Source organism: Cotesia glomerata, linkage group LG4 (assembly GCF_020080835.1).
Source record: "Cotesia glomerata isolate CgM1 linkage group LG4, MPM_Cglom_v2.3, whole genome shotgun sequence".
NCBI classification, from domain to species: Eukaryota; Metazoa; Arthropoda; class Insecta; order Hymenoptera; family Braconidae; genus Cotesia; species Cotesia glomerata.
Genome location: NC_058161.1, coordinates 10,630,265 through 10,653,232, shown reverse-complemented (window position 1 = coordinate 10,653,232; position 22,968 = coordinate 10,630,265). Strand labels below are relative to the sequence as shown.

Sequence of the window (22,968 nt, the reverse complement as noted above, 5' to 3'; positions counted from 1 at the left end):
AATAAAAATAAATTTTAATGTTTAACGTAGTCATGGTTTATAATTAACACGTCAAAAAGTCTAATTATTAAATATTAATAATTATTAATTAATCGAACAAATACTAAGATCAATTGTTTAATAATTATATAAAAATTTAGTATTTTACTTGAAATTTTCAAATATTGAAAATATTAATTATGTTCATTATAATTATAAAAAACACAAAAATAGATAGAAAATTAATAAGATGAAATTAATAAAAAATTTATATGAAAAATATTTATCGAAATATTTTAAATAATATGACATTATCAAATATTAATAATTCCTGAATAGTTATATATACTGAACACAAAAAAAAATATTTAAAGGAAATATAAGAGACTTTCCAAATGGCTACTGGGTGGTCGATGAATACTTTGAGCAACTAAAAATGCTAATTTGTGAGCATATTGGCAAGGTGCTGGAACTCTCACAGTTCCGCTCCAGTTGAAGTACATGTGAGTTAACTGGAAAGTCAGTCTCTGGATGCAAGAGACATCGAGACCGACATTGTCATAAATGACGTTGTAAGCTGTGGGTGAGACGGATCCTTGTCTAACACACTGAGATACAATGAAGAAATCATACCTCCATGGGTTAGTGATTACGTCGTCAACAATGGTTCCAGGAGGTGGATTTTCACGACGGTTGTAGAACAATCTTGTATTGATGCGCTTTGTGACAATGATGAAGGCCAACTTCACCAGCTCAGCATTTCCATATAATTTGCTAAGAGTTTCCCGAAGATGATCAACTTCGTGTTCCAATACGTAGGGAATCTGTCCATCGCCAACGCCATCACGGTAGACGACAATACGGGATGGAAGTTTATCTCCATTCAATTCCGCGTATTTACGCAATGCCTTGACCATGTTGATGCTGAATTCGTTGGTTAACTCTTCATTACTTTTATGAGCACTGACTGCCGAAAAGTATCTGGTCATACCTCGATCAAGTGATGCAACCATGGCTCCTAAGAGAAGAAGAAAAGTTGTTATTATTTAATTTTTTAATATTTTTACTACGGGTATGAAATAACAATTTGAGAAATACCAAAATCAGTTCCACGCTGATTAGGATCGTGACAGACATCAAATCCGACAACCATTAATCCAGCGATTCCAAAGTCAAGACTCCAAGGAGCACCACCGATTTTACAATTGATTTGAATTGCTATTTTAGTAGCAATTGACATAGCACCTGATAAAATCATTTAAAAGAAGAATTTACAGGATATTGTATAATAATTATTCTATTGTAACATAATAAATAATAAAATTTACAGACCTTTAGATGCCAAATTTTTAGAAAGAATGACTTGACTCGGAACAGGACGATCAAGGCAACACTTCTTCTTGATTGCTGAGTAGACATCCGCTCGTGATCTTACTGAAATGCAGCATATGAGTTGTGGAATATTGCGACTCATGATTCTCTCCAACTCTTCAGCATATGATTGTGCAGAATCATTCATTATTTCGCGAACTTGGGGCTTATTTATGGCGAATGACATTCCATTACCGACTTTGATGAGATTTTCAATAAATGGCTGAAATATATTATAATATAATAATAGTCAAAAATTAATTTTTATTGTTCGTATGTGTAAATGAAAAAGCGTTAAATAAAAATATATAAAATTAGAAAAATAAAAGATTTCAATATTAAAAATTTTATAGAAAAAAAATAGAGAAAATAATGATGAAATCTTACTTGTGCGTCTCGTTTAGCACGTTCTGGAACAATCAGTACCCAATCTGTTAACTTAGTAGAAATAATCAATCGGGCACCTCGGAAGTGCCGAGTCCAGTCAGCACTGGTAGAAGCAGATTGCTTCGTGTTCCCAAAAATTATATTTTCAGGTGCAATGACGCGAGCTGGAATTTCTACTAACTTATTGTCCAGTTTTAAATTCCATTGTTGGAACTCTTGCACTACAGTTGGCTCATCTTGGAGTCGTTTATTGAAATGAAGTAATCTATCAATACGCCGGTCAGGGTTAAGGCGAGTGAATGTTGCCAATTTAGCCATCAATTTGTAGTCGGTTCTCATTTCGTCAGTTAATCCTAAAAAAATACAAAATAGTTGTCAGTGAAGTTTATTGTTAATTTTTTTTTTTCTAAGAAAATTCGATTGAATAGTTAGTTACCTGTGGCTCTACATAGTTCGGGAATTAAATAAAGCAGTTCATCTTTTCCTGCACGACGATCTCGCAGGGGTAAACGAGTGACAAGTAATGGTTGCGACAGATTATTAATATTAAGACCATATTTGTTACGATAATAATCAATGTAAGTAGTTGGAGTTTCTTCTTTTCCCAATTTAAATGAAGATTTTGGATTTTTAGTAAAATCAATGTCCTCAATTCGGTATGTGTTATTGTTGTAGCCAGTTAATACTGTGACACCAATAACTTCAGCTTTGCAAGCTCCCTGTAAGAATAAAGATATGAAAAAATATAATAAATTGAAATATACCTAATTTGTTATTTGAAGCATTCAATAAAATAAAAGTAAAATTACATTTAGTTGTAAATAAAATAAAAGAAAAAAATTGTTTGAAAATAAAAATGATCTGATTAAACTTACTTGAATATCACCTCCACGAGTGTTAGAACGAACTCTTCCTAAAATATCTAACAAATTTTCTTGACGCATTACTTTGTGAGTAATTTCTACTCCCATTAGAACATCACGTTCATGTTGACGAATTGATGTTTGATAACCCGGCCACAATTCAAATCTGTACTCAGGAATTTCCACCTTAAAAATGATAGAAAAAAAATAAATGTATCATTATAAAACCGTAATATTAAATAATTATGTAAAAATTATTATATTAATCTATTTAATAAAAAAATTACTTTTGATCGAGCATCGAAGTAATTACGTCCGACTAATTGAAGATGGAGATGCTCCAGTCCTTTGCGAGCAATGATGTTGAAGAATTGTGGGTAGTGTGGATCACCTTTAGCCAACTCTCCAACTAAACGAATGCTGACTTTTATTTTAGCGTTATCAGATTGCCGCTCCGAGAATAATTCCATCGCCTATAACAAAAAAAAGTTTATTAGTTATTAGTATTAATTTTCATTAGACAGTGTTTAAAAATTTTGATAACAAGACTTGGACTCAATTAATAACTTACTTCTGTTTTTGAGACTCCTGAATAACGATTGCAAGTATACATAACACTTCCATCAAACATGTAAGTTCCTAATCGTTCTTTGTGAAGTCGTAATAAGCCTTTTCGAACGACAGTTCTGTCTTCTTCAGGGGCAAAATCTACGCGGTATTGCCTCAAACCCCAATCAGGAGCGCTTAAAATCTTGAAAAAGTTCGCTTGTAAACTTATTGCATTGCCACCCGTTCCTAAATTAAAAATAATAAAAAACAATCATTTTAATAATAAATAAATTAATTAAATTACAATAATAGTTTCAATAAAACGCATACCTCTCTTGGATCCTTTGACGTGAGCCGGCCTTGAATTTAAAAGATCTGCATTAATGACTCTACGTCCTCGCATTGCTCCGCGTCCAACATTAATTGTTGATGATGATTCGCCAATTTCTAAAAAAATTCATAGTAAATTTTTTAGAATACTACATAGCTTTTTTTTTTATTTTTAAATTAAATTATATTTAAGCTTTTTCAATTTAATTAATAATTTAATATAAAATCGTTAACATACCAACAGCAACTTTTTCAGTAGCAGAAGCAGAAGCAGGCGCGGCTGCAGTAGGTGCTGGTGATGTTGCACGAACAGATCTGCCGTACGCCGATTGCTCGGCTTGTTGACACAATCCAGGACGTCGAGACCACGCGCCTTGAGACTGCGGAGGTTGTCCTCGTGTACTGATGCTCGCCCGTCCGCGACTCCTTCCCGGTAATTTTCCGCCTTCCATTGTCTGAAAATAATTAAAAGGAAAAAACATTAATATAAAATGAAGCTTAATTTTTTTACAATAAATTTAAATTTTCTATAAATTGTATAATGATTATTACTATATCAATTGATGATTACTTATTGATAAAACTTTTAAATAATTATCAATACCGAACAAAGAGATGATATTGAATTTAACAAAGTTATAACAATCTTTTAGATTTTTATAACAATTAAAATATAATGAAAAATATTTATTAAAAAAATCAACATGAAAAAATTAAAAAGAATTAAAACTACGAATTTGTTTAAGTATTTTTTTTTATAATAATTAATTGATTATAAAAATACAAGAATTCTCAGATATTTGCTAGTTTCAGTATCATATAAAGAGACGCCATCAAAAAGGACGCCCAAAGTGATCGAACAAAGCAAAGTGTTAATAATTATTAATTTTCAATGTTAATTATATTTTTAAAATCTTAGTTTTTTAAGTAATCAAAACAAAATATTAAAAATATTTTAATTAAATAAATAAAAGAATTACCGACAAATTGAATAATTTTCAAAAGTATCTTGACTGACCGATCCGTATCACGGCTTATCAAGCTTTACTTTGTTCTGTAAGCTTCACCGTCGAAGATGCTCACATTTTAACGGGAGTCGTATGTATGTAAAAAGATTAATATAAAATACTTCGATTATAATCGGGTAAGATCGGTAAAAAAAATGCAATTAGCTGAGTTGCTAAGCTTTTTAATTGGTCATTAACTAAAAAAAAAAGAAAAAAAAAAGAAGGGGTTATATTATCCAGAACAACTCTTACATATACCATCATTAGTTCTGGCTACTTACATTGTTGTACCTTATCCCTCCTATAATACCATACACATACATACTTGCACATAAAATTGGTTTGATTTTTTAATCTACCACCATTTTAATGACATTGTCTCAACTCACATTATTTCTCTCTCTATTCTTAGAAAGCTAAGAAATTTATGTTATGTTATATACCTGCAAGACAAAAAAAGAAGGAAAAATATGTTTGATTTTATTCTATGAATTCTAAATTTTTCTTCTTTTTCACAGTAGGCAATTTGAGTTATGATTAAGTATTTGCTATTTTTTCACAATAGAAAATTGTAATATTTATAAAAAATAAAATAATTATTTTGCTTGGATAATTAAGTAATATTATTAATTATGTAAAATAGAACCACCGGTTATGGGCACTTTGAAATTCAATGATTGTGCAGAAAATTGTAATGTTAAAATAATATTCTCATAGAATTTTTAAACGCTTATATTCACACAAATAGAATAAATGATGCTATTACGTTTATAAATAATTTATACAATAATTTGGACATCAAATGTCCAAAAACTGTACAGCGTTCACAAACGGTGCTTCGACCCTATAATTTATACGTTTTCTGGAAAAAAGTCTTTAAGTAAATTTTTATTATATGATAACAATTTATTGATAACTTAATTTTATATAGAGTTCACATAACTGGATTAATCAAATAAGTCTTTAGCATAAAAGACATAGTATAAGCTGTAGTTTAGTTTTCACATTTTTGGTTTAAATTACATATAAAAATTTTATATTGAATGTTTATTTTTATTATCTAATCGCTTAATTTATTCAAGCGCAACGAAAAAGAAAGTGCAAAAAGTAACTTGATTTTAAAAATTTTATTTTAATACAAGAGTCCAGTTCCTCTCTGAACATTGATATACAATATATTATTTAAAATTATTATTCAAGTTTTAACGAGTATTCAAAAAATTACATCTCATAAAAAAAATTCATCATTAAATTAAATAACAATAATGTAATTCCTAACAAATATTATTTGTCATTATTGAAAAATTTATTTTCATTGATTAAGGTTCTTAAGTCGCTATCACTTAAATAACTAATTGTCATATCAATACAAGGGTCAGGTAACTCTTGAATACTGTCAAAAATAGGATATTTTTCAGATTCATCAAGTAATTTTTTTTTCGCCAAAGCTCTTTGATAGCAGCCACTAATTATTGTTGAATAGTGTGGAAATATTGAATTATATTCTCCAATCTCCAAAATTTTTAAGATATGTTCGTCGTTTAACAACCAAACTCTTAATCGTAAATTGGCTTTGACAAAATCATAGTATGTAATAACAGACGAAGACACTATAACTTCAGTTTTCATAGTTTCTACTTCTATTTTATATTCTTCTTGCTGTTGAAACAAATTTTCCGTTCTACTACTAATATCAATGAATGTATCATAATTTTTCGTATTAACATATAAGTTTATAATTTTCATTTTTGCTATATGTTTTGCAAAATAACTACTCATTTCATCAGGACTATATTCATCCAATATAATATTACTGTCGTCATAATTATATTTAGAATAGTTAGTTAGATAAGATGCACTTTTTTTCGATGCCTGAGAATATTCAAAAGGTGTGTAACCTTTATCACAAATTGCATTGATGTCTGCACCGTTTTTAAGAAGACTTACAACAGATTTTTGTCGTCCGTATTGGTAAGCAACATGAAGAGGGGTTTTTCTATCTTTAACTTTACAATTGACTGAAGCACCACTGTGAATAATAATGTCAATACAATTGTCAGAGTCGAAACGAGCTGCAGTGTGAAGAAGTGAAAAATCTATCAAATTATTAATTACTTTAGTATCGATTTCATATCTTAAATGATCTTTATTATTCAATTCATTTATGTAGCTTATAATTAACTCAAGTATTTTGAAGAAATTATTCTTAGTAACACAATGTAAAATTAATTCAGCATTGTCATAGTCTAAATAAAAATCTTCATTTTCTATCAAATACTTAAAAATATCAATGTATCCTCGTTTTGCCGCAATACTAATTGGTGATATACCAAGGTCATTTTTTACATTAATATTTGCTCCTTGATGTATAAGCAATTTAACTATTTGAATTTGACAGAAATTACAAGCTAAATGTAGCGGAGAAAACCCATCATAACACTTATTAATATCAGTTTCATAATTTATAAGTATTTTTACAATAAGATAGTGCCCACCTTCGATAACAGGCCGTATAGGATAGTAGTTAAATACTGTTTCGTAATGAAATATTTCAGAAGCTATATTAACATCAGCTCCTTTACTTAGCAGTAATTTAACAAGGTTATAATTACCCTTTTCACAGGCTATATATAGTGCAGTTCGAGATCCGAAATATGATTTATAACTGCAATTAACGTCAGCATCACGATCTAATAGATTTTTAACTATAGAATAATGCTCTTTTTCAACTGCTCTACACAGAAGATTATAATTTTTTAAGACTGTACTGAGATCTATGTGAAAGCATTTAGTCAACAAACTTTCAGTTAATTGTAAATAATCTTTATCAAATAAATAGAAAAGAAGTTTTACATAGTTCTCTTCAGTAATATTTATATCTGATACATGTTCTACAAATAATTCTAGAATTATTATATTGTCATTTGTTATTGCAATGTCCAATGGAGATTGACCTAATGCATTTTTTTTATTAACATCAGCTTTTTTTACTAACAACATTTTAACAATCTCATGGTTATTTTGAATAACCGCTAAATGTAGAGGAGTGTTGTGTGATTTTTCAGTATTACTATTTATTTGAGTAATTTTTTCTATTAAAAATTTGATTATTTCTTTACAATTATTTCGAACAGCTAATCGTAGTCCCGTATATACATTTTCACACAATGGATTATCTAAACCAGAAGAATTCATGATTTTCATTACTTCAGTTAAATTTTCGTCTGTAATCGCAATCAGTAAATTATTATTTTGTATCTGGTCATCAAATTTATTTTCTTTTATCAATCCAAAAATATCTGTGCAACTATTTACTTCTGATAAGCTTTTTTCAGAAATAACGATCGCTGAAGCATCATCTGAATTTGAACCATCACACTGTTTGTTTTCAATTAGTTTAACAAAATTAAAAGAGCCTTCGTTTTTAATTAAGTCTTTATCAAAATTAGTATTTTGATCATTGTACAGATTCTTAGTTATCAATCTCAAATGATTAAGCGACTCTTCTACTCCCAATGATGCTTCCATATTGATTAAATTTTGTTTAGAACTTGCAATTGATAAACCATTATCTGTTGTATTTTCATCACAATGACTTGATGTTATCGATTTTAAAAAATTTGAATTTCCATCTCCTTTGATTGAATTTTTTTCAGGGATATCATTCGATGAATCATCACTTGAAACTTTATTCTTACATTGATTTTTTAGTGGTAATTTAAAACAATCTGAAGACTGTTCTATAAAATTATTTCCAGTATCATCACTTGATAAGTTGTTATTATCTATGATCCAATAACCACTTGAATTATATATTATTTCTATAACATTGTTCTTCACATCAGCGCTCAGTAAACTGTCAAAATTCTCAACAATCCAATGACCACTTGAATTTTCCATTATTAATTCAAATTTATTAGCAACTTGTTGACTTTTTTTTCTGTTGAATGTTATATGCTGGTTACATATGCTATTCCATTATCCATTAATACGAATAGCTAAATAACAAAAAAAAATTTAATTGATTATTAAATATTTTATTTATAAATGTATATATTCAATACCCTCGCAGTTTAGTAACCACGGTGGATCCACGATGGAACCACGGTAGTAGTGGACTTACTGTGGAGCCACGATGGAACCACGGTGGATCCATTGTGGATTTTATGCCATTTTGCAATTGCGATTCCACCGTGGTTCAACAGCGGTCTTACAGTGGATTAACTGTGAATCTATTGTGGTTCGATCGTGGTTCCATCATGGTTCCACCTACGGTTTTATAGTGGGATTGTGGTGACTGCCGTGGTTCCACAGTGGTTTTACTGTGATTCAACCGTAAGTTAATTTGTGGTTTTATTGTGGATTCATCGTGGATCCATCGTGATTTGGTGGTGATTCTACTGTGGTTCCACTCATGGCTAAAAATTTAACTATACACTCTTGAAATATGTATAAATAAATAGTAAAAAGTTTAAAGTTCTATCTCCTCATTGGTCTTTATAAAAAAATCCTAAAAAAATGCTCAAAAATCAGGGCGTCAAACCAGAAAACCCCCTTGAATTTATAGAGTTGACAGATGAATTCTACATATACTATCAGATAACAAATTTTCAACTTTTCTTATTAAATAAATAATACCATGAAACCGAGTGGGTGAATGTGCCTAAAACAAAAGTAGTGAAATTAGAAAATATCTGTATTCAGCAATTGCAAAAATGGCGTTGTTTTTTAAGGTAAAAAGACAATTAGTTTTTGGAATCGATTAATACTCTTGGTCAAAGGTTTTTTATTTTTTGCCGAATTCTTTAAGATTTCTAGCTGATAAGATTTCGGAATCGCTCGGGACAATCACTTCAAACAAATTTTCATGAAAAGTTGACATTTAAAAATTAAAAATAAATAAGTAAATAATTTATTATTATGCTTTACTTGTACACCTTTCGGTTTTTACAAGGCTGATTCCTCTTTTTCTCCTAGCTCTACGCTTTTTCTATTTCTCATATTGGACCTCAGCAAGTCCCACCCGACACTTCATTTCTACTTTTAATTTTTGCGGCTGTGGACCGACTTGTGCTTTCTGTACCGTATTCACCCTGAACCTCACCTTCTCAGGCTGTTGAAACAGAATCATGGGGAAACCACAGAGAAAACCCAAAAACCCATGATAGTATACAGTCGGAGCTGGGCTAAGTCTACTTAACTAAGTCTACCTAAGATCAGGTCTGAGCGTATTTAATGCTTCAGACATGAACAGACATGAGCAGGCATGAACAGGCTTGATCAGGTCTGAGCGTATTTAACACTTCAGACATGAACAGGCATGGACAGGTCTGATCAGGTTCGAGCGTATTTAACGGTTCAGACATGAACAGGCATGGACAGGCTTGATCAGATCTGATCAGGTCTGAGCGTATTTAATGCTTTAGACATGAGCAGGCATGAACAGGCTTGATCAGGTCTGAGCGTATTTAACACTTCAGACATGAACAGGCATAGACAGGTCTGAGCGTATTTAACGGTTCAGACATGAACAGGTCTAATCAGGCCTGATCATACATGAACAGGTCTGATCAGGTCGGATTTCAGGCCTGATCAGTCCTGATCAGATATGAACAGGTCTGATCAGTCCTGATCATTTTTTCCCGGGTTAGTCATTTGAAGACGCGTCATTTAAAAAGTTTATGTGACTACTGAGATTCAACTTTTCTCAGTCGGCCGTGTAGCGATGCGGTTAGCGCGTAAGTCTGGCGAGCGATAGGTTCCGAGTTCGGTTCTCGGTTAGGGCAAGGCGATTTTTATTTCTTTATTTACGGAGTGTATTAGGTTAATTTAGCATAAGTAATCCTCTCCTCCTACCTCCTTACTCCTTAGCTGTACAAACTGGACAGTAAATATCCCTGTTCGTAAAAAAATACTCTCCCAAAATGGGGAAATCATTAATTTTTGTTTTTTTGTTAAAAAATTAATTTATATAACAATAATTTTAATAATTTAATTTTAATAAAAATTATTATTAATTACTACTACTTATTTTTTATAACAATAATAATTATTATTCATAATAAAAAAATTACAGTTAAAACAGAACTCGAATTTCGACTCGGGACCCACAATGGAACCATTGCAAATTCACAATGGAACCATTGTGGAGCCACAGTAGGAACACCGCTAAACCACCATCGAACCACAGTCAAACCACAATAGATTCACAAGAAAGCCTTTGCTTAACCACGGTGGAACCACGATGGCAAAACGTCACAAAATCCACAGTGATCCACTGTCGTTCCACAGTACATCCCGTGTAGCTCCTCAGTGGACCCTTCATGTACCCACCATGGATCCTTAGTGATTTCAAGACCGCGAGGGTAATCATTAACTTTGTAACCCCATTATTTATCTTTTTAAACCAATTAGAATGTGTTAATTATAACAACTTAATTTAAATTATCGAGTAGTTATTGCAATAATAACATAAATTTTTCAATTTTTCTTATTTACTTAATATAAATTAATTTAATAATTATAACCTGTACCTTGTTAAAATCCCAAAATTCATTACTGCATATTATTTCTAAGTTTCAAACTTATGTAATGTAGTCATAAATTTCAGAAGAAAATAATTTACAGAAAAATTACGTACTTTATTATTATTAACTTATGTTTATTTACTTGATAATTTATTGTCTCTTTTGTTACATTTACTAGCATCAAAATATGCTTCACATTTGATTATTTTTTTTTATATCGGTAAAATAGAAAGACTGCAAATTGAAAAAAAATTTTTGATTTTTAGATTTTTAATCGATCAAAGAATATCCAATTCCCAAGCGTCACAAAAAAAATGTTGACTTTTTGGGAGATTTTATTTAACAAGAAGTCAGAAATTTATAATTGTCAACTTAAATTAAATAAAACATTAACAAAAAAAAGTTGTGCCGCTTGGGATACTACATAAAATAATCATATAATCAGTTAAAATAAAACATAAAGAAAATTTTTTTTTTTTCAACTTTTCTCTCTATATTTTATTGGACATAGAATATTCATTATGATTATTTTTTTTTCATTGGCTGAGTTCAGGTTTACTAAGTTCTGAGCAGGGCTAACTTTATCTACCAAAAAATTAATTTTAGACACACTTAAATAAATATACCTTGCATTTGTTTATTATAGATTAAAAAAAAATAATATAGTTGCTTTAAGTTGTTGCTACAAGATATGCTAAGATCTGCCAAGAACTTAGTAAACTTGAATGCAGCCATTGTCAGTAAATTTGTTTCAATTGACAGTGTTAATTGAATTTTGCCGCCAAATTTTGATTTCTCTAAGCGTCTTCTGCTCTCTAAAGGCGCTGAAGCTCGTGTACTATAATTTTACGCCCTCCCTTTTTTTCACCTTAGACTTTTTAGATATATTACGCTCTGTAATCAAAATTATAACCTCCAATACTCAAACAGCTTATATGGAGATACACAGGTGTGTTTGAAATAATTTTCTGTGAAAAGTTGAAAATGTAAATAAATAAAGCAAAATGCCAAAGTGTATAGCTCCTTACTGTAACAATTCGTCGGAACAAGGATATGTATTGAAAAGTCTGCCAACGAACGAAAAACTTCGAGCTATATGGATAGAAAATATAACTCGTAAATATACAATAAAAGATTGGTCACCTACTGCAGATTCGCGTTTATGTGAAGTAAGTAATTGATTGTATTTTCAATTATTATAAATCAATAGATCATTTAAATAATGACAAAAAAAATTCAAATACAGTTTCTCAATAAATATTTATTTATTTATTTTTTTTTTTTTTTTATAGTAGAATTGAAAGAAATGAGTGTATCAATAAATATGAAAATTGGTTGATTAATTATTTTATATCCTTATAGGTACACTTTGCTCCAGAAATGTGGGAAAATAGAAGACTGGACAATTTACAAAAATTAAAAAAACATGCAGTTCCAACAATTTTCGGACATCACATTACAAAAAAAACTTTTATTGCAAGAAGCAGTAAATCTACGCAGACAGAAAATGATGAGCTTGCTTTACAGGTATATATAATTTTAAATATAATCTTGAAAAGATAATAAATATTTGAATAATCATTTTTCTTTTTAGGTTATTAGAACTTCCGTTTCTAATTGTGACCAGTCAACATCTACAGAAGAAGGCGACAGTGATTCACAAAAACTTGCAACTTTGAGAAGAGCATATAGCGTTGTGCGAAATAGGATAAAATCTTTACAGTTAAAAAATAAAGTATTAACAGATGTATTACGTACAGATAAATATAGAACAGCTCTGTACAGTTTATTCAATGAAGATCAAGTACAGTATTTAATTACTGACCAAAAAAAACTACAGCATTGGTCGCATGAAACTGTTGAACGAGCAGTAAAATTGAGGACAGTTTGTGGTACCCATGGTTATAAAGAACTCCAATCGCAGGGTATACCTCTTCCTTGTCTTCGTGTGTTACAACGGTCACGACCCAAAGTTTATTCGCAATCAGAAACTCCACAATCGACAACTACTCTGTCGTCCGAAGAATTACTATCAATAATCAATGATGATTGGGACTGATTTCTGATAGATAAATTCTTGGATGTGATACTAGAGTACAAAAGTTTCGTAAAGGCGTAATTTCTTTTATGTATCACTATGAATTTATTATTGACAATGACAACTTTACATGACAACCTTTTTTTTTTAATTAAAAAATGTTGAATATCTGAAAATAGTTAGATACCATTAAAAAAAAAAAAAAAAAAAACTAATTCATTCTTGTTCTTGTTAAAAATGTTCTCAAAAGTTTGTTGCGTGTGAATTTGATTGTTTTCTCACTATTTTTTTGAATTATTTATGGAAATTTGTGAAATGGTTTAGTCATTATTATTATTCATAATTTAAATTATAGCTACTAAACGCATAATTTTAAACCTTTTATTTTTCACGTTTTTAATTGTTAATTATAATCAACTATAAATTTACATTAATAAAAAATTATTGCATTTAATTTCAATTATGAGATACTTACGAAAACATTCGGTATATCATTTTGTTCTTGTGTTCCAGTAAATAAATAGATTCAAAGCTCCATCATGTGCTTCGACTTTTGATTCTATCAATAAGAAATTACAATTTTATAGCATGTTTAAGCAAGTAAATTTTGTAAATGAATAAAAACATTCTTTTAAATCTCCATATGAACGTGTCATTACTGATATCATGGTGTTCACTGTTATTTTGATTGTTGAAAATTGTCTGAACCATGTGTAAATTGATATTATTTAACGTCAAAAATACAACAGCATCTATTTAATTATCTTGACCTGATGATCAACAGTTTCTACAATAAATATTGGACTTTGTTTCAATTATAATGGTTTTAACAAACGCTTTAGTTTCATGAAACCATGATGAGCGTAATAACATGTCTGTCAGAAAAATGATTGATCAATATAAAGTTTATATAAATGATTGTTAATAAACATAATTCACAATTTTTTTTGAACTATTATAAAATTTTTATTTCAATTTTCGCTTGATAATTTAATTTTAATATTTATTTAAATTTTATACATCTAATTTGGGTTTACATATTTTTTATCTTAAGTTATTTCAACCACTAGGCTCCTTAGCGATTATTTTTATAACTGAAATTGAGAGTTTTTAGTTTTTTCTGAAACATATTAGCTTGCTGTGATTCAAGTTTATGATGTATATTATGTATTGTTATAAAAATTTTTTAAGGACGTAAAATATAAGATAGAAGTGTTGTAAAGAAAAGATTAATTTTCTAAAAGTTTGACTAGGTAAATTCTGTGACAAAACAGCAAGCGTGACCAACATAGGCGTGATAATTTCATTTCTTATAAATTTTTCGTAACTTCGAAAAAAATTTTTTTTGATTATTAGGCTTGTATGAAATATTAGATTTATCAACTTTATTATGTATATTTCATTATATGAGTTTAAAAAATAAAAAATTGCATACTTCAATTTATCATCTTTTTGCTCTATTTCAACTATAACACATAACTTGATTATTCAATCATAATTTAATAATAAATTGAAAATTAAAAAATAAACATGATAAAAGTTGTCTGAAATGTAGAGATTATATATCGTCATTGACTTTCATCCATACTTAAATATGTAATTACACTTCAAAGAACTTTGCACTGCCAAGTCAAAGTTCCGATTTCATTCATAAAAGTTTGTTGTTTTTATAAAATTGTTGACTGAATTATTTACTAAACAAAAATGTTATGAAATAGTTTCCTTAAAGAATTTTGAAATAAACTTATTGCTGGTTATCGGTAATATGTTATTTATAATTCAAAGATATAGTATTATCTTCATTATTCAGGAAATTAGTCAGTTTGTTGTGAAGTGTTAGAGAACGATTGTATTGTAACTATTAATGAAATGCAGTATTTATCATTATTTATTGTATTAACTTTTTGTATAGGGTTTATTTTAAGTGGTCATTTAAATATATTTCGCCAAGATCAACAACTACAATCTTATTATGGTTATGTGCATAATCCAAGTCGATTGCTTGTCTGCATCAGTGATGATCCAAGAGATGCAGTTATTTGGAACAATCAAATAGAATGGAATCCATCTTCTTCTGATGAAGTGTACAACGATGATTTAACCGGTAAGTGATACAGGGAAATTTTTATTATAAACGAATTTACTTTGTTTAATTGGAAATTAAAATATTATTAATATAGTAGACGAATAGTTGAAATAAAATTTTTTTCAAGTTACCACAATCAAAAAAATTGTCTAGCTTGGATTTTTTTCGACACATTATTAGTTTTTTGTTTTTATTTGTAGATGAATAAATTTATACAATTGAATAATAATATTAATAATAAAAAAATAATTATAACATGTTTTTGAGATCATGTCCAAGTCACCATGGTGTGCTCCACTTGGCTTCGCAGCACTGAGCCACCTCCGTTGCACTTACAGTTCACGTGGACCTTCGTGCTAATTATTTGAATATTGTGTGAACGCGTTACTAGCAAGCTTAAATAAATTATGATGAATTAAAACATATTCAACAGGGGTTGATTTTTTTTTCAGATTTCGTATTTCCTACTAATAGAAGTAATGAAGAAAAACTATGTGACATTGACATTGAATCTTGGGAATGTTTTTCTGAATGGAATCATCATTATTTTCAATGGAATAAGACATATTCATTTCATGTACCCATGGGTCCTGTTTACGATTGCCGCTGGGAAAGTAAGTTCTTAATGAATAATTCAACATTTTTTTCCATTGCAATTTTTTATTTAAAGTATTACTTTTTCTAATTTTAAGCCTGGTATAATTAAAAAAAATTTTTTTTTCTTTATTTTTAATCTCTTCATTCATAAAAATTGATTTAATTGTAAAAAAAAACTTACTAACAGATTTCAAAGAATTCAGTAAGCTTGATGAAACCGATCCTAATTTCAATCCCGTAAAAAAAAATAGAGATCAAAATTCTACGTACTTTTCATTCCACGAAAGTGGTGCTTTAGTCGTTTCAATTCGAGGATCATCAAATGCTCAATTTTTATTGTGCAAAAGTCAAAATTACATTACTTCTTTCTGTTACTGGGTGATTATCGGTGGTTGGGGTAATACGATTACTGCAATTAGAAAATGCGAGAATGGAATACCATCAGGATTGCCAGTCGCTGGATCAAATTGTAGTGTCTTGAGAGCTTCTGTAACACAAGTAAATCCCAAATTTTTATAAAATAAGCTTGTTATATGTTACTAACTTTATTCAAATGATAAAATATATATTAATTTTTAACGATCATATTATTTTTTAAGCACTTTCCACTAAATGAATTCGAATGGAAGACATTTATAATTGATTGGGACCGTAAAAGTCAAACTATTAAATTATATAACCCAAACGAATTAATTTTATCCTACACCGATCCTGATTTTACATCGTCAAATAAAGTTGAAATTCATTACGTATTTTATGGAAATCCAGACCCTAAAATTAAGATGCTTTTCCGTTTCCACGAGTGTAATTATATAAATTTATCATATTTATTTTCAATAATTAAAAAATTAATAATATGAAAATTATTTTTTTACCTCCAAGATCACTATATTCTGACAAATCAGCTTGATGCTAAACTAACTAGTCCTCCAGTAAGTGCTGATAACTTCCATACGATCTGTATCGATATGTTAATCGGTTTATGTTTAGAATGTGAGCTGCTTGTGAATTTAGTTGATGGAAATGGCACAAAACAGGTAAAATTAATCACAAAATTGTACAATATTAAAAGATAATAGCATTATTAATATTAATTTTGTCTAAACAGATAACGGAACTCATTACCAGATCACCTGCTTACCATAATATCCAACATGACTTACCGACTTGGCAATATTTTCGAATAAATGCTTCCAATGTTGACAACTATCCAAGTCCAATTACATTAGAGTTTATTACAAAACTTTCAACCACTGGGAATGATATAAAGCATCATTGGGCTTTAACTCGATTTGAAAAATGCTTACCGAACCGTAATTTAAATTTTCAATCGATTTTATTAGTTATAGTATTCTTTGTTGCTTATTGGTTTATTTTTGTAATACGTAGAAGCCGTTAAAACAATAGCAACAAATGTTATGGGCCTGAATAATTATCCATTTCTATCCTGGCCAAATGTGACGTGTCAAAGATTTTCCTACAACAAGCAAAATGAAGAAATACTTAGTTCTATTGCAAATTTTTACTACCCACCAGGTTTTTTTTACAAATTATTTTCTTAAAAATTTATTATTCGAAATAATAGTAATTTTTATACTATTTTTAGAAGATTTTCGTCTTTGTCCAAACTTTAGTTTTGGACCTCATTGCGCAACACCTTGCAGTAAATATTTTAATTATTTTTGCAATCATTTAACAATGTGCACGCAAGATGGCTGTTTTTGCGCGCAAGGATACAGCGGTTTCAAATGTCAAAAATGTGAGTAGAAAAACCTGAAAAACGTTTGAGCCAAGAATTTTTTCTTTTGACTCAAGAAACAGATTTTCTTCAAAATGGTGTTCTCGGTTCAAGTTTTTTTGTCTTAAATCAAGTTAAGTTTTCATCAGTGTAGAAGTTTTTCGACAGTAATATCTCTTGAGCGAAGTAGCTGATTTTGATACCGTTCGCGGCTTCTGTCGAAAAATTTTATTCTTCAGAAAATTTTATTTTTAAGATTTCTAAAAATCAATATACAATAAGTGATTGAATTTTACATCAAATCTATTAACAATATAATTTAATTTAAAACTTTAAAAGTTATGAGAGGTTTATACGCCTATATAAATATATATACATCAGGACATTTTTGTAAAAGTATTCAGAGTAAAGATTTGATAAGAACTTGATTTTCGAAAATCGGGGTGAAACCGATAACTTCCCAATTTTTTAAAATCATTGATTTTGATAGCGGGAAATTAAAAGTAAATTTAATTATTTAAATCCTGATTATTGATAAATAATTTTTTGTAAATAGCTTGCGAACGTGGATCATTTGGCTACGAGTGCCGAAAGTTATGTAGTAATTGCATCGCCGAACGTTGTGATGCATATGATGGAAGATGTGATTCCGGGTGCATTGAATCTCCAGATCGTTTTCACATTCCTCCGTACTGTGATATTGGTAAATATTAATTTTCACGTAATAGTTAATAAATAAAAAATATCTTATCTACATTAACTTAAATTTTGTTTCAAATAATTTATATACTTTACTAAAGTGATTGAGTCACCACCAAGTCCTAGTGTTGATCACATCAATGAGACAACAGTTCGAGTTTTTTTACTAGAATTAAATGAATATAAACACGTTATAATTTTATTCATATTTGAAATTGAGGTATTTTTTTATACTTTATTATCCATACATGAATTCATAATTTTAATTATAAACAAATTATTTATCAGTCAGACACAGAAAACAGTCAAAGTAAATTGGCAACAGAAGAGTATATAAAGATTAATAACATAGAAAAAAAAATTTATTCTGCTGTTTTTACAAATTTAACTGTCGGCACAAAGTATTCAGTGAGATCATTATCAACTATACATTATGATGAAAATCAATACAAGCATATGGAAGGTGCAAGAAAAACTTTTTCAACATCATGCGATTGTAAGTACAATTTATTATAATTTTGAAATTGATGTAATTTTCGAAAAAAATTTTCAGGGGATTCAAAGTTTGAAATAAAACCCGGAGAAAGAAGTATATTACTTGAACGAGTATCTCAAAAGGTAAGAAATATTTATCATTTCTTTATATTCAAACTTCAAGTATTAATTTAATTTTTTTTTCCAAGCAACACTCTCCATGTGCTGATAATTGGTATTCTGTAGAACTAGCAATGATTTCTTCCAGTACTAACAAATCTTATTCAATTGATATAAATCACATACCTCATAAGTTTCCGATGTTATTTTCAAATTTGGCTCCATATACAGACTTCAAAATTTGTATTAGAAATTTGGATGTTAAATTTAGCTATTATCAGCAAGTTCAAACATTAGAAGCAGGTAATTAATTAATCTAAATAAATGCACATTAGCTGGCGAAAGTTAATATAAAAATTTGTTATTAATAGAACCATCTGAAGTGGAGCTGATAAAACCTGACTCAGTGTATGCAACCGAAGCAATAATTGAGTGGTTCCCTCCAATATTTCCAAACGGAAAAATACTTGGATATAATTTAACTATTCAGGTAATTGTTAAAAAAAAATTAATACTTTTAGTGAAATTGAGTTAGTATTATTTCTGATGAATAATTTGTTTTTAAACTGATCATTAGGTAATACAACATGCTGGATGTGAAGATAATTATTTGATTACTCCTAAACACTTGATAGACCCACGGACTGTAATAATAAATGACTCTGAAACTTTTCGAATGTCGTATAAATTTATTAATTTAATTCCGTATGTCATGTATGAAATTACGATTCGTGCTTTTAATACCAAAATTGGAGTTGAAAGTAAAACACGCATGGATACTGATCAGTTAGGTAAGAAATTATTATTTCTTGGCAATATAAACTTTATAATAAATAAATATACTAACATGAATAAATAATACTTGTATAGAAATACCAACGGAGATATTTGAAGATCTTAAATTTGAAAATGATTTAATAACATGGAAAAAACCATCAAATTGCTCAACAATCACAGGACCAATTGTCGATGCTCGATTTCTTTTAGTGGGATTGAGTCAGTCTGTTAAAAACTTTAGTTATCAAAGTTTAAAAGGAGAATTTACTGTGAATTTAACAAATATTGACGGGATTTATGGATCAGAGCAATATCGTGCTCGGGTATATGTTCTTCATTATCCAAAACGATTACACAATGAAACGGCTTACGCAGAAATATCATTTGTTACTAATCCGCGTCGTAAGTTGTACCATAATAAATTTATAAATATTGATTTTAGTAAATTTTTAGACTTAAACTGTTAATTTTTTATTACTAGCTCCGCCAAAAGTGGAACTATTGGAGATCATTGAAGTTAATCAACAGGAACAAACATTGAAATTGCGGTGGAAAAAACCTACACCGCCAACGAATGGAGAAATTATTTATTATGCTATTAGATTTTCTGGAATAAATATTGAAACTACTGACATTGCTTATGTTTACCCCAATGAAACATGTCAATTGTGGACAGATTTAATTTGTGCAGTAATTAAGCAACCCTTTGGAACTCGCGAATTCATTGAGGTGAGAGCTTACAATAAAGACGTAAATAAAGCTGGTGATGTAAATACAGTTGAATATCAACATCATGAAGGAGGTAAATTGTGATTATGAAATTTTAAAAATGATGATCATTTACATTTTTCATTAATCGTTTTTAGCACCAAGCTTACCTGAATTAATTTCAATCAACGAAATAAATAAAGGAGTAATTGATATACAATGGAAACATCCTTACATTACTGGAGGGCCTTTAAAGAGTTTTATGATTAATGTTGAAATCATTTCATCGAGATTAGAGAAACTAAAGGATTATTTCCACAAAAATGTTAAGAATATCGACCTCCCAATTCAAGAGTATAAAAAAGATTACAGTACTCGAGTATACTTATTACCATCTACTTTGTATAAAATATCAATAAAAGCAACTACTAAATCACAAAATGGTTCAGAATCTATTGCTCATATTGAAACTCGTAGTACATTAAGTTTTGAATTTGAACCACATTTAATAGTTGGTGATGATGATTCAACAATAAAACTTGTAATCCCATCAATCATAAATAACACAGTAAATAGCCTTCTTAATATTGTGGTTAAAGGAGGATTAATGTGTGAACAAGGCGCGATTTTAGAGTTAACTCTTGAGACTGATGTTGGACTTGAATATCATGAATCAGCATGGCTTGCTGCTTCTTTTACAGTAAAAATTTGATTAATATACTTACATTATTTATTTATTTATAATTTTTATTCATGTCTATTTGATTCTAGACTCGCAAAAAAGTAAATCGAATATTCGTGGTTGGAGATGGTCAGAGCTATAATGGAAATATAAATTGTCCACTCCATAAAGAGATCTCGTACGTTATTGTAATTGTAGTGTATGAAAGTGATACAATAAAATCGATCATTTGGAAGTCACCGTCATTTACTGTGGGTATGAATTCCAAAAAGTCTTACATTTTGTATTGGCTCATTCCATTACTGCTACTCCTCATTGTTTTCATTGGGCTTATATATTTTTATGTAAAGAGGTAAATTTTTTATTCTATTTTGAAAACTCTCTTTAAGACCAAAATTAATCAATATTTTATTATATTACAGAGGTGATTCGACTGCTAAATCCGATCGTTTCTTAGTACGTCACTTAAACAAGCAAGTAAAGAGTGTAAATCGAATACATACTGTATCTCCTGACATGTTGGATCATCAAGAGCTCATATCATTAAACCCTTCAACTTCTATTGAAGAACTCAGTTCTTTTACACCGTTCTCGGCAATGAATAAAAATTTTTATAACAGAAATTAATAAAAAATAATAAAATATGAAAAATTAAAACAAAACTAAGTTTTATAAAGTATTTGAAAACTATAAAAACTAAGTCACATACTTTAAAATATTAAGAAAAAAAAATGTCTTTAGCCACACCTGAGATGAAAGGTATATTTCGTAGAATAGAATGGTTCGTAAAAACTTATTCATTTATTCAAGATGTAAAAAGAGCAACCTATTTCTTACTTTGATTATGAGAACAAATTCAATAGACAAATTTCAATAAAATCTACCCAAAAATAGTTTTGAGTCACTTTAAATCTTGCTAAAATCACTAAATAGTATCATAAGATGAAAAATTTGTAGATTAAATCAAAAATAAAATCATGAGCTCTTCTATATACACGTATTAGAAATGAGCTGTCTCTTCTCAGATAAAAGTTATTTATAAATAAAGTCGCAAAAACAGCAACTGCCTCTATTACAGTGTCAGGAAAACAAATTTTTTTTTTTACTTTGAATAATTGTATGTTAAAAGTTTTGTTGATACAAACAAAAGTTTTCCTAAAATTTTAGCTCAATATCTCGAAAGTTGAGCTGGCATACAATAAAATACATTGACAAAAATTAAGTGCGGCATGATGGCCGAGCGGACTAAGTCATTATCCGGTTAGTTCGTTCGTGCATCTTGTCGTGAGGCGAGGGTTCGAGCCCCGACGGTTGTTCGAATAGTTCCAACACCAACCGTCAGAGATCGCTCTGGTAGCCGACTGTACTGGCATGGGTTTTCTCTGTGGTTTTCCCCATTGCCACTATTCCAACAACCGATAGAAAGGGGTGAGGAATAGGGTAAATACAGTATAGAAAGCACAAGTCGGTCCACAGCCGCATTGAGAATAGAGTTATGTGCGAAAATGATATGTCAATTATAAAAAAAAAAAAAAAAGCGGAGAACGTGTTGATAATAAAAAGTGGAGAACATGTTGATTATAAAAAGAGTTGAACGCAAAAGAAACAAGTGTTAGTTAAAGGGGCGAAAGCCAGGTATAACATTATGAATGTTATATGATAACAAAAGAGGGACTTGAGTGGTATTACTGTGGTAATAGCAAAAAATGTGGAGAATATGGGTTACAGTCTTGTAAAAACCAAAATAGGTATACAAGTAAAAACGATATAATAATAATACATTGACAAAAATTTATCTCTCCAATTTTCAAAATAACCAGATCAAAATAAATTTTTTCCAATTTTCGTTGTTATATTCTTTTGAGAAATTAAATTCTCTACACAAATGGTTGCTTAAATTTTTCACTAAAAGTTAATAGAAAAAAAGTAACAGAGTGTAGGAAAAAGGGGAAAAAATTTTATATGTCAGGAGTCGATGCTATTGTAATCTAGATGTGTAAATTTAGCAAGAAAAAAAATAGTAAAATTTGAATCGA

At 29.4% G+C, this 22,968-nt stretch overlaps 4 protein-coding genes across 6 annotated transcripts; 2 read left to right on the top strand and 2 right to left on the bottom strand.

The window, feature by feature from the left end:
* Positions 1-286: 286 nt before the first annotated feature.
* Positions 287-4,567, bottom strand: LOC123263365 (piwi-like protein Siwi). The gene is made up of 11 exons (XM_044726058.1): positions 4,460-4,567; positions 3,718-3,934; positions 3,480-3,596; positions 3,172-3,395; positions 2,888-3,073; positions 2,613-2,786; positions 2,174-2,456; positions 1,738-2,090; positions 1,312-1,573; positions 1,078-1,224; positions 287-997 (listed from the first exon to the last, which is right to left on the bottom strand). Exons 2-11 carry the CDS (start codon positions 3,929-3,931, stop codon positions 348-350), a joined length of 2,610 nt encoding a protein of 869 aa, XP_044581993.1. The 5' UTR covers positions 3,932-3,934; positions 4,460-4,567; the 3' UTR covers positions 287-347.
* A 1,197-nt stretch (positions 4,568-5,764) lies between these two features.
* Positions 5,765-16,091, bottom strand: LOC123263364 (ankyrin-3-like). 2 transcript variants are annotated; one of them, XM_044726057.1, is made up of 2 exons: positions 16,005-16,091; positions 5,765-8,484 (listed from the first exon to the last, which is right to left on the bottom strand). In XM_044726057.1, the coding sequence occupies exon 2, from the start codon at positions 8,384-8,386 to the stop codon at positions 5,771-5,773; it is 2,616 nt and encodes an 871-aa protein (XP_044581992.1). In that variant the 5' UTR covers positions 8,387-8,484; positions 16,005-16,091; the 3' UTR covers positions 5,765-5,770. The 2 variants fall into 2 exon arrangements, with proteins under 2 accessions (XP_044581992.1, XP_044581991.1); XM_044726056.1 differs by lacking the exon at positions 16,005-16,091 and adding an exon at positions 11,020-11,247.
* On the top strand, positions 11,875-14,495 carry LOC123263401. The gene is made up of 3 exons (XM_044726148.1): positions 11,875-12,182; positions 12,376-12,540; positions 12,608-14,495. Exons 1-3 carry the CDS (start codon positions 12,018-12,020, stop codon positions 13,070-13,072), a joined length of 795 nt encoding a protein of 264 aa, XP_044582083.1. The 5' UTR covers positions 11,875-12,017; the 3' UTR covers positions 13,073-14,495.
* On the top strand, positions 14,801-21,594 carry LOC123263356. Of its 2 annotated transcripts, none has more exons than XM_044726045.1 (20): positions 14,801-15,155; positions 15,590-15,751; positions 15,922-16,232; positions 16,334-16,538; positions 16,617-16,771; positions 16,843-17,047; positions 17,124-17,270; positions 17,344-17,493; positions 18,029-18,175; positions 18,273-18,391; positions 18,460-18,667; positions 18,725-18,789; positions 18,855-19,068; positions 19,137-19,255; positions 19,343-19,556; positions 19,636-19,944; positions 20,024-20,344; positions 20,409-20,950; positions 21,022-21,284; positions 21,355-21,594. In XM_044726045.1, the coding sequence occupies exons 1-20, from the start codon at positions 14,921-14,923 to the stop codon at positions 21,557-21,559; spliced, it is 4,296 nt and encodes a 1,431-aa protein (XP_044581980.1). In that variant the 5' UTR covers positions 14,801-14,920; the 3' UTR covers positions 21,560-21,594. The 2 variants fall into 2 exon arrangements, with proteins under 2 accessions (XP_044581980.1, XP_044581979.1); XM_044726044.1 differs by having other exon boundaries at positions 17,341-17,493.
* Positions 21,595-22,968: the final 1,374 nt, after the last annotated feature.

Bases quoted from the DNA above. Each gene is read 5' to 3' on its own strand.
- LOC123263365 (XM_044726058.1), bottom strand. From the start codon at position 3,931: ATGGAAGGCGGAAAATTACCGGGAAGGAGTCGCGGACGGGCGAGCATC. The intron at 3,074-3,171 runs GTAAGTTATTAA...TTTTTGTTATAG, and splicing joins CAGGAGTCTCAAAAACAGAA to GCGATGGAATTATTCTCGGA. The intron at 998-1,077 runs GTATTTCTCAAA...TTCTTCTCTTAG, and splicing joins TCAGCGTGGAACTGATTTTG to GAGCCATGGTTGCATCACTT.
- LOC123263364 (XM_044726057.1), bottom strand. From the start codon at position 8,386: ATGGAAAATTCAAGTGGTCATTGGATTGTTGAGAATTTTGACAGTTTA.
- LOC123263401 (XM_044726148.1), top strand. From the start codon at position 12,018: ATGCCAAAGTGTATAGCTCCTTACTGTAACAATTCGTCGGAACAAGGA. The intron at 12,183-12,375 runs GTAAGTAATTGA...ATATCCTTATAG, and splicing joins CAGATTCGCGTTTATGTGAA to GTACACTTTGCTCCAGAAAT. The intron at 12,541-12,607 runs GTATATATAATT...TTTTCTTTTTAG, and splicing joins ATGATGAGCTTGCTTTACAG to GTTATTAGAACTTCCGTTTC.
- LOC123263356 (XM_044726044.1), top strand. From the start codon at position 14,921: ATGCAGTATTTATCATTATTTATTGTATTAACTTTTTGTATAGGGTTT. The intron at 15,752-15,921 runs GTAAGTTCTTAA...ACTTACTAACAG, and splicing joins TTACGATTGCCGCTGGGAAA to ATTTCAAAGAATTCAGTAAG. The intron at 21,285-21,354 runs GTAAATTTTTTA...ATTATATTACAG, and splicing joins ATATATTTTTATGTAAAGAG to AGGTGATTCGACTGCTAAAT.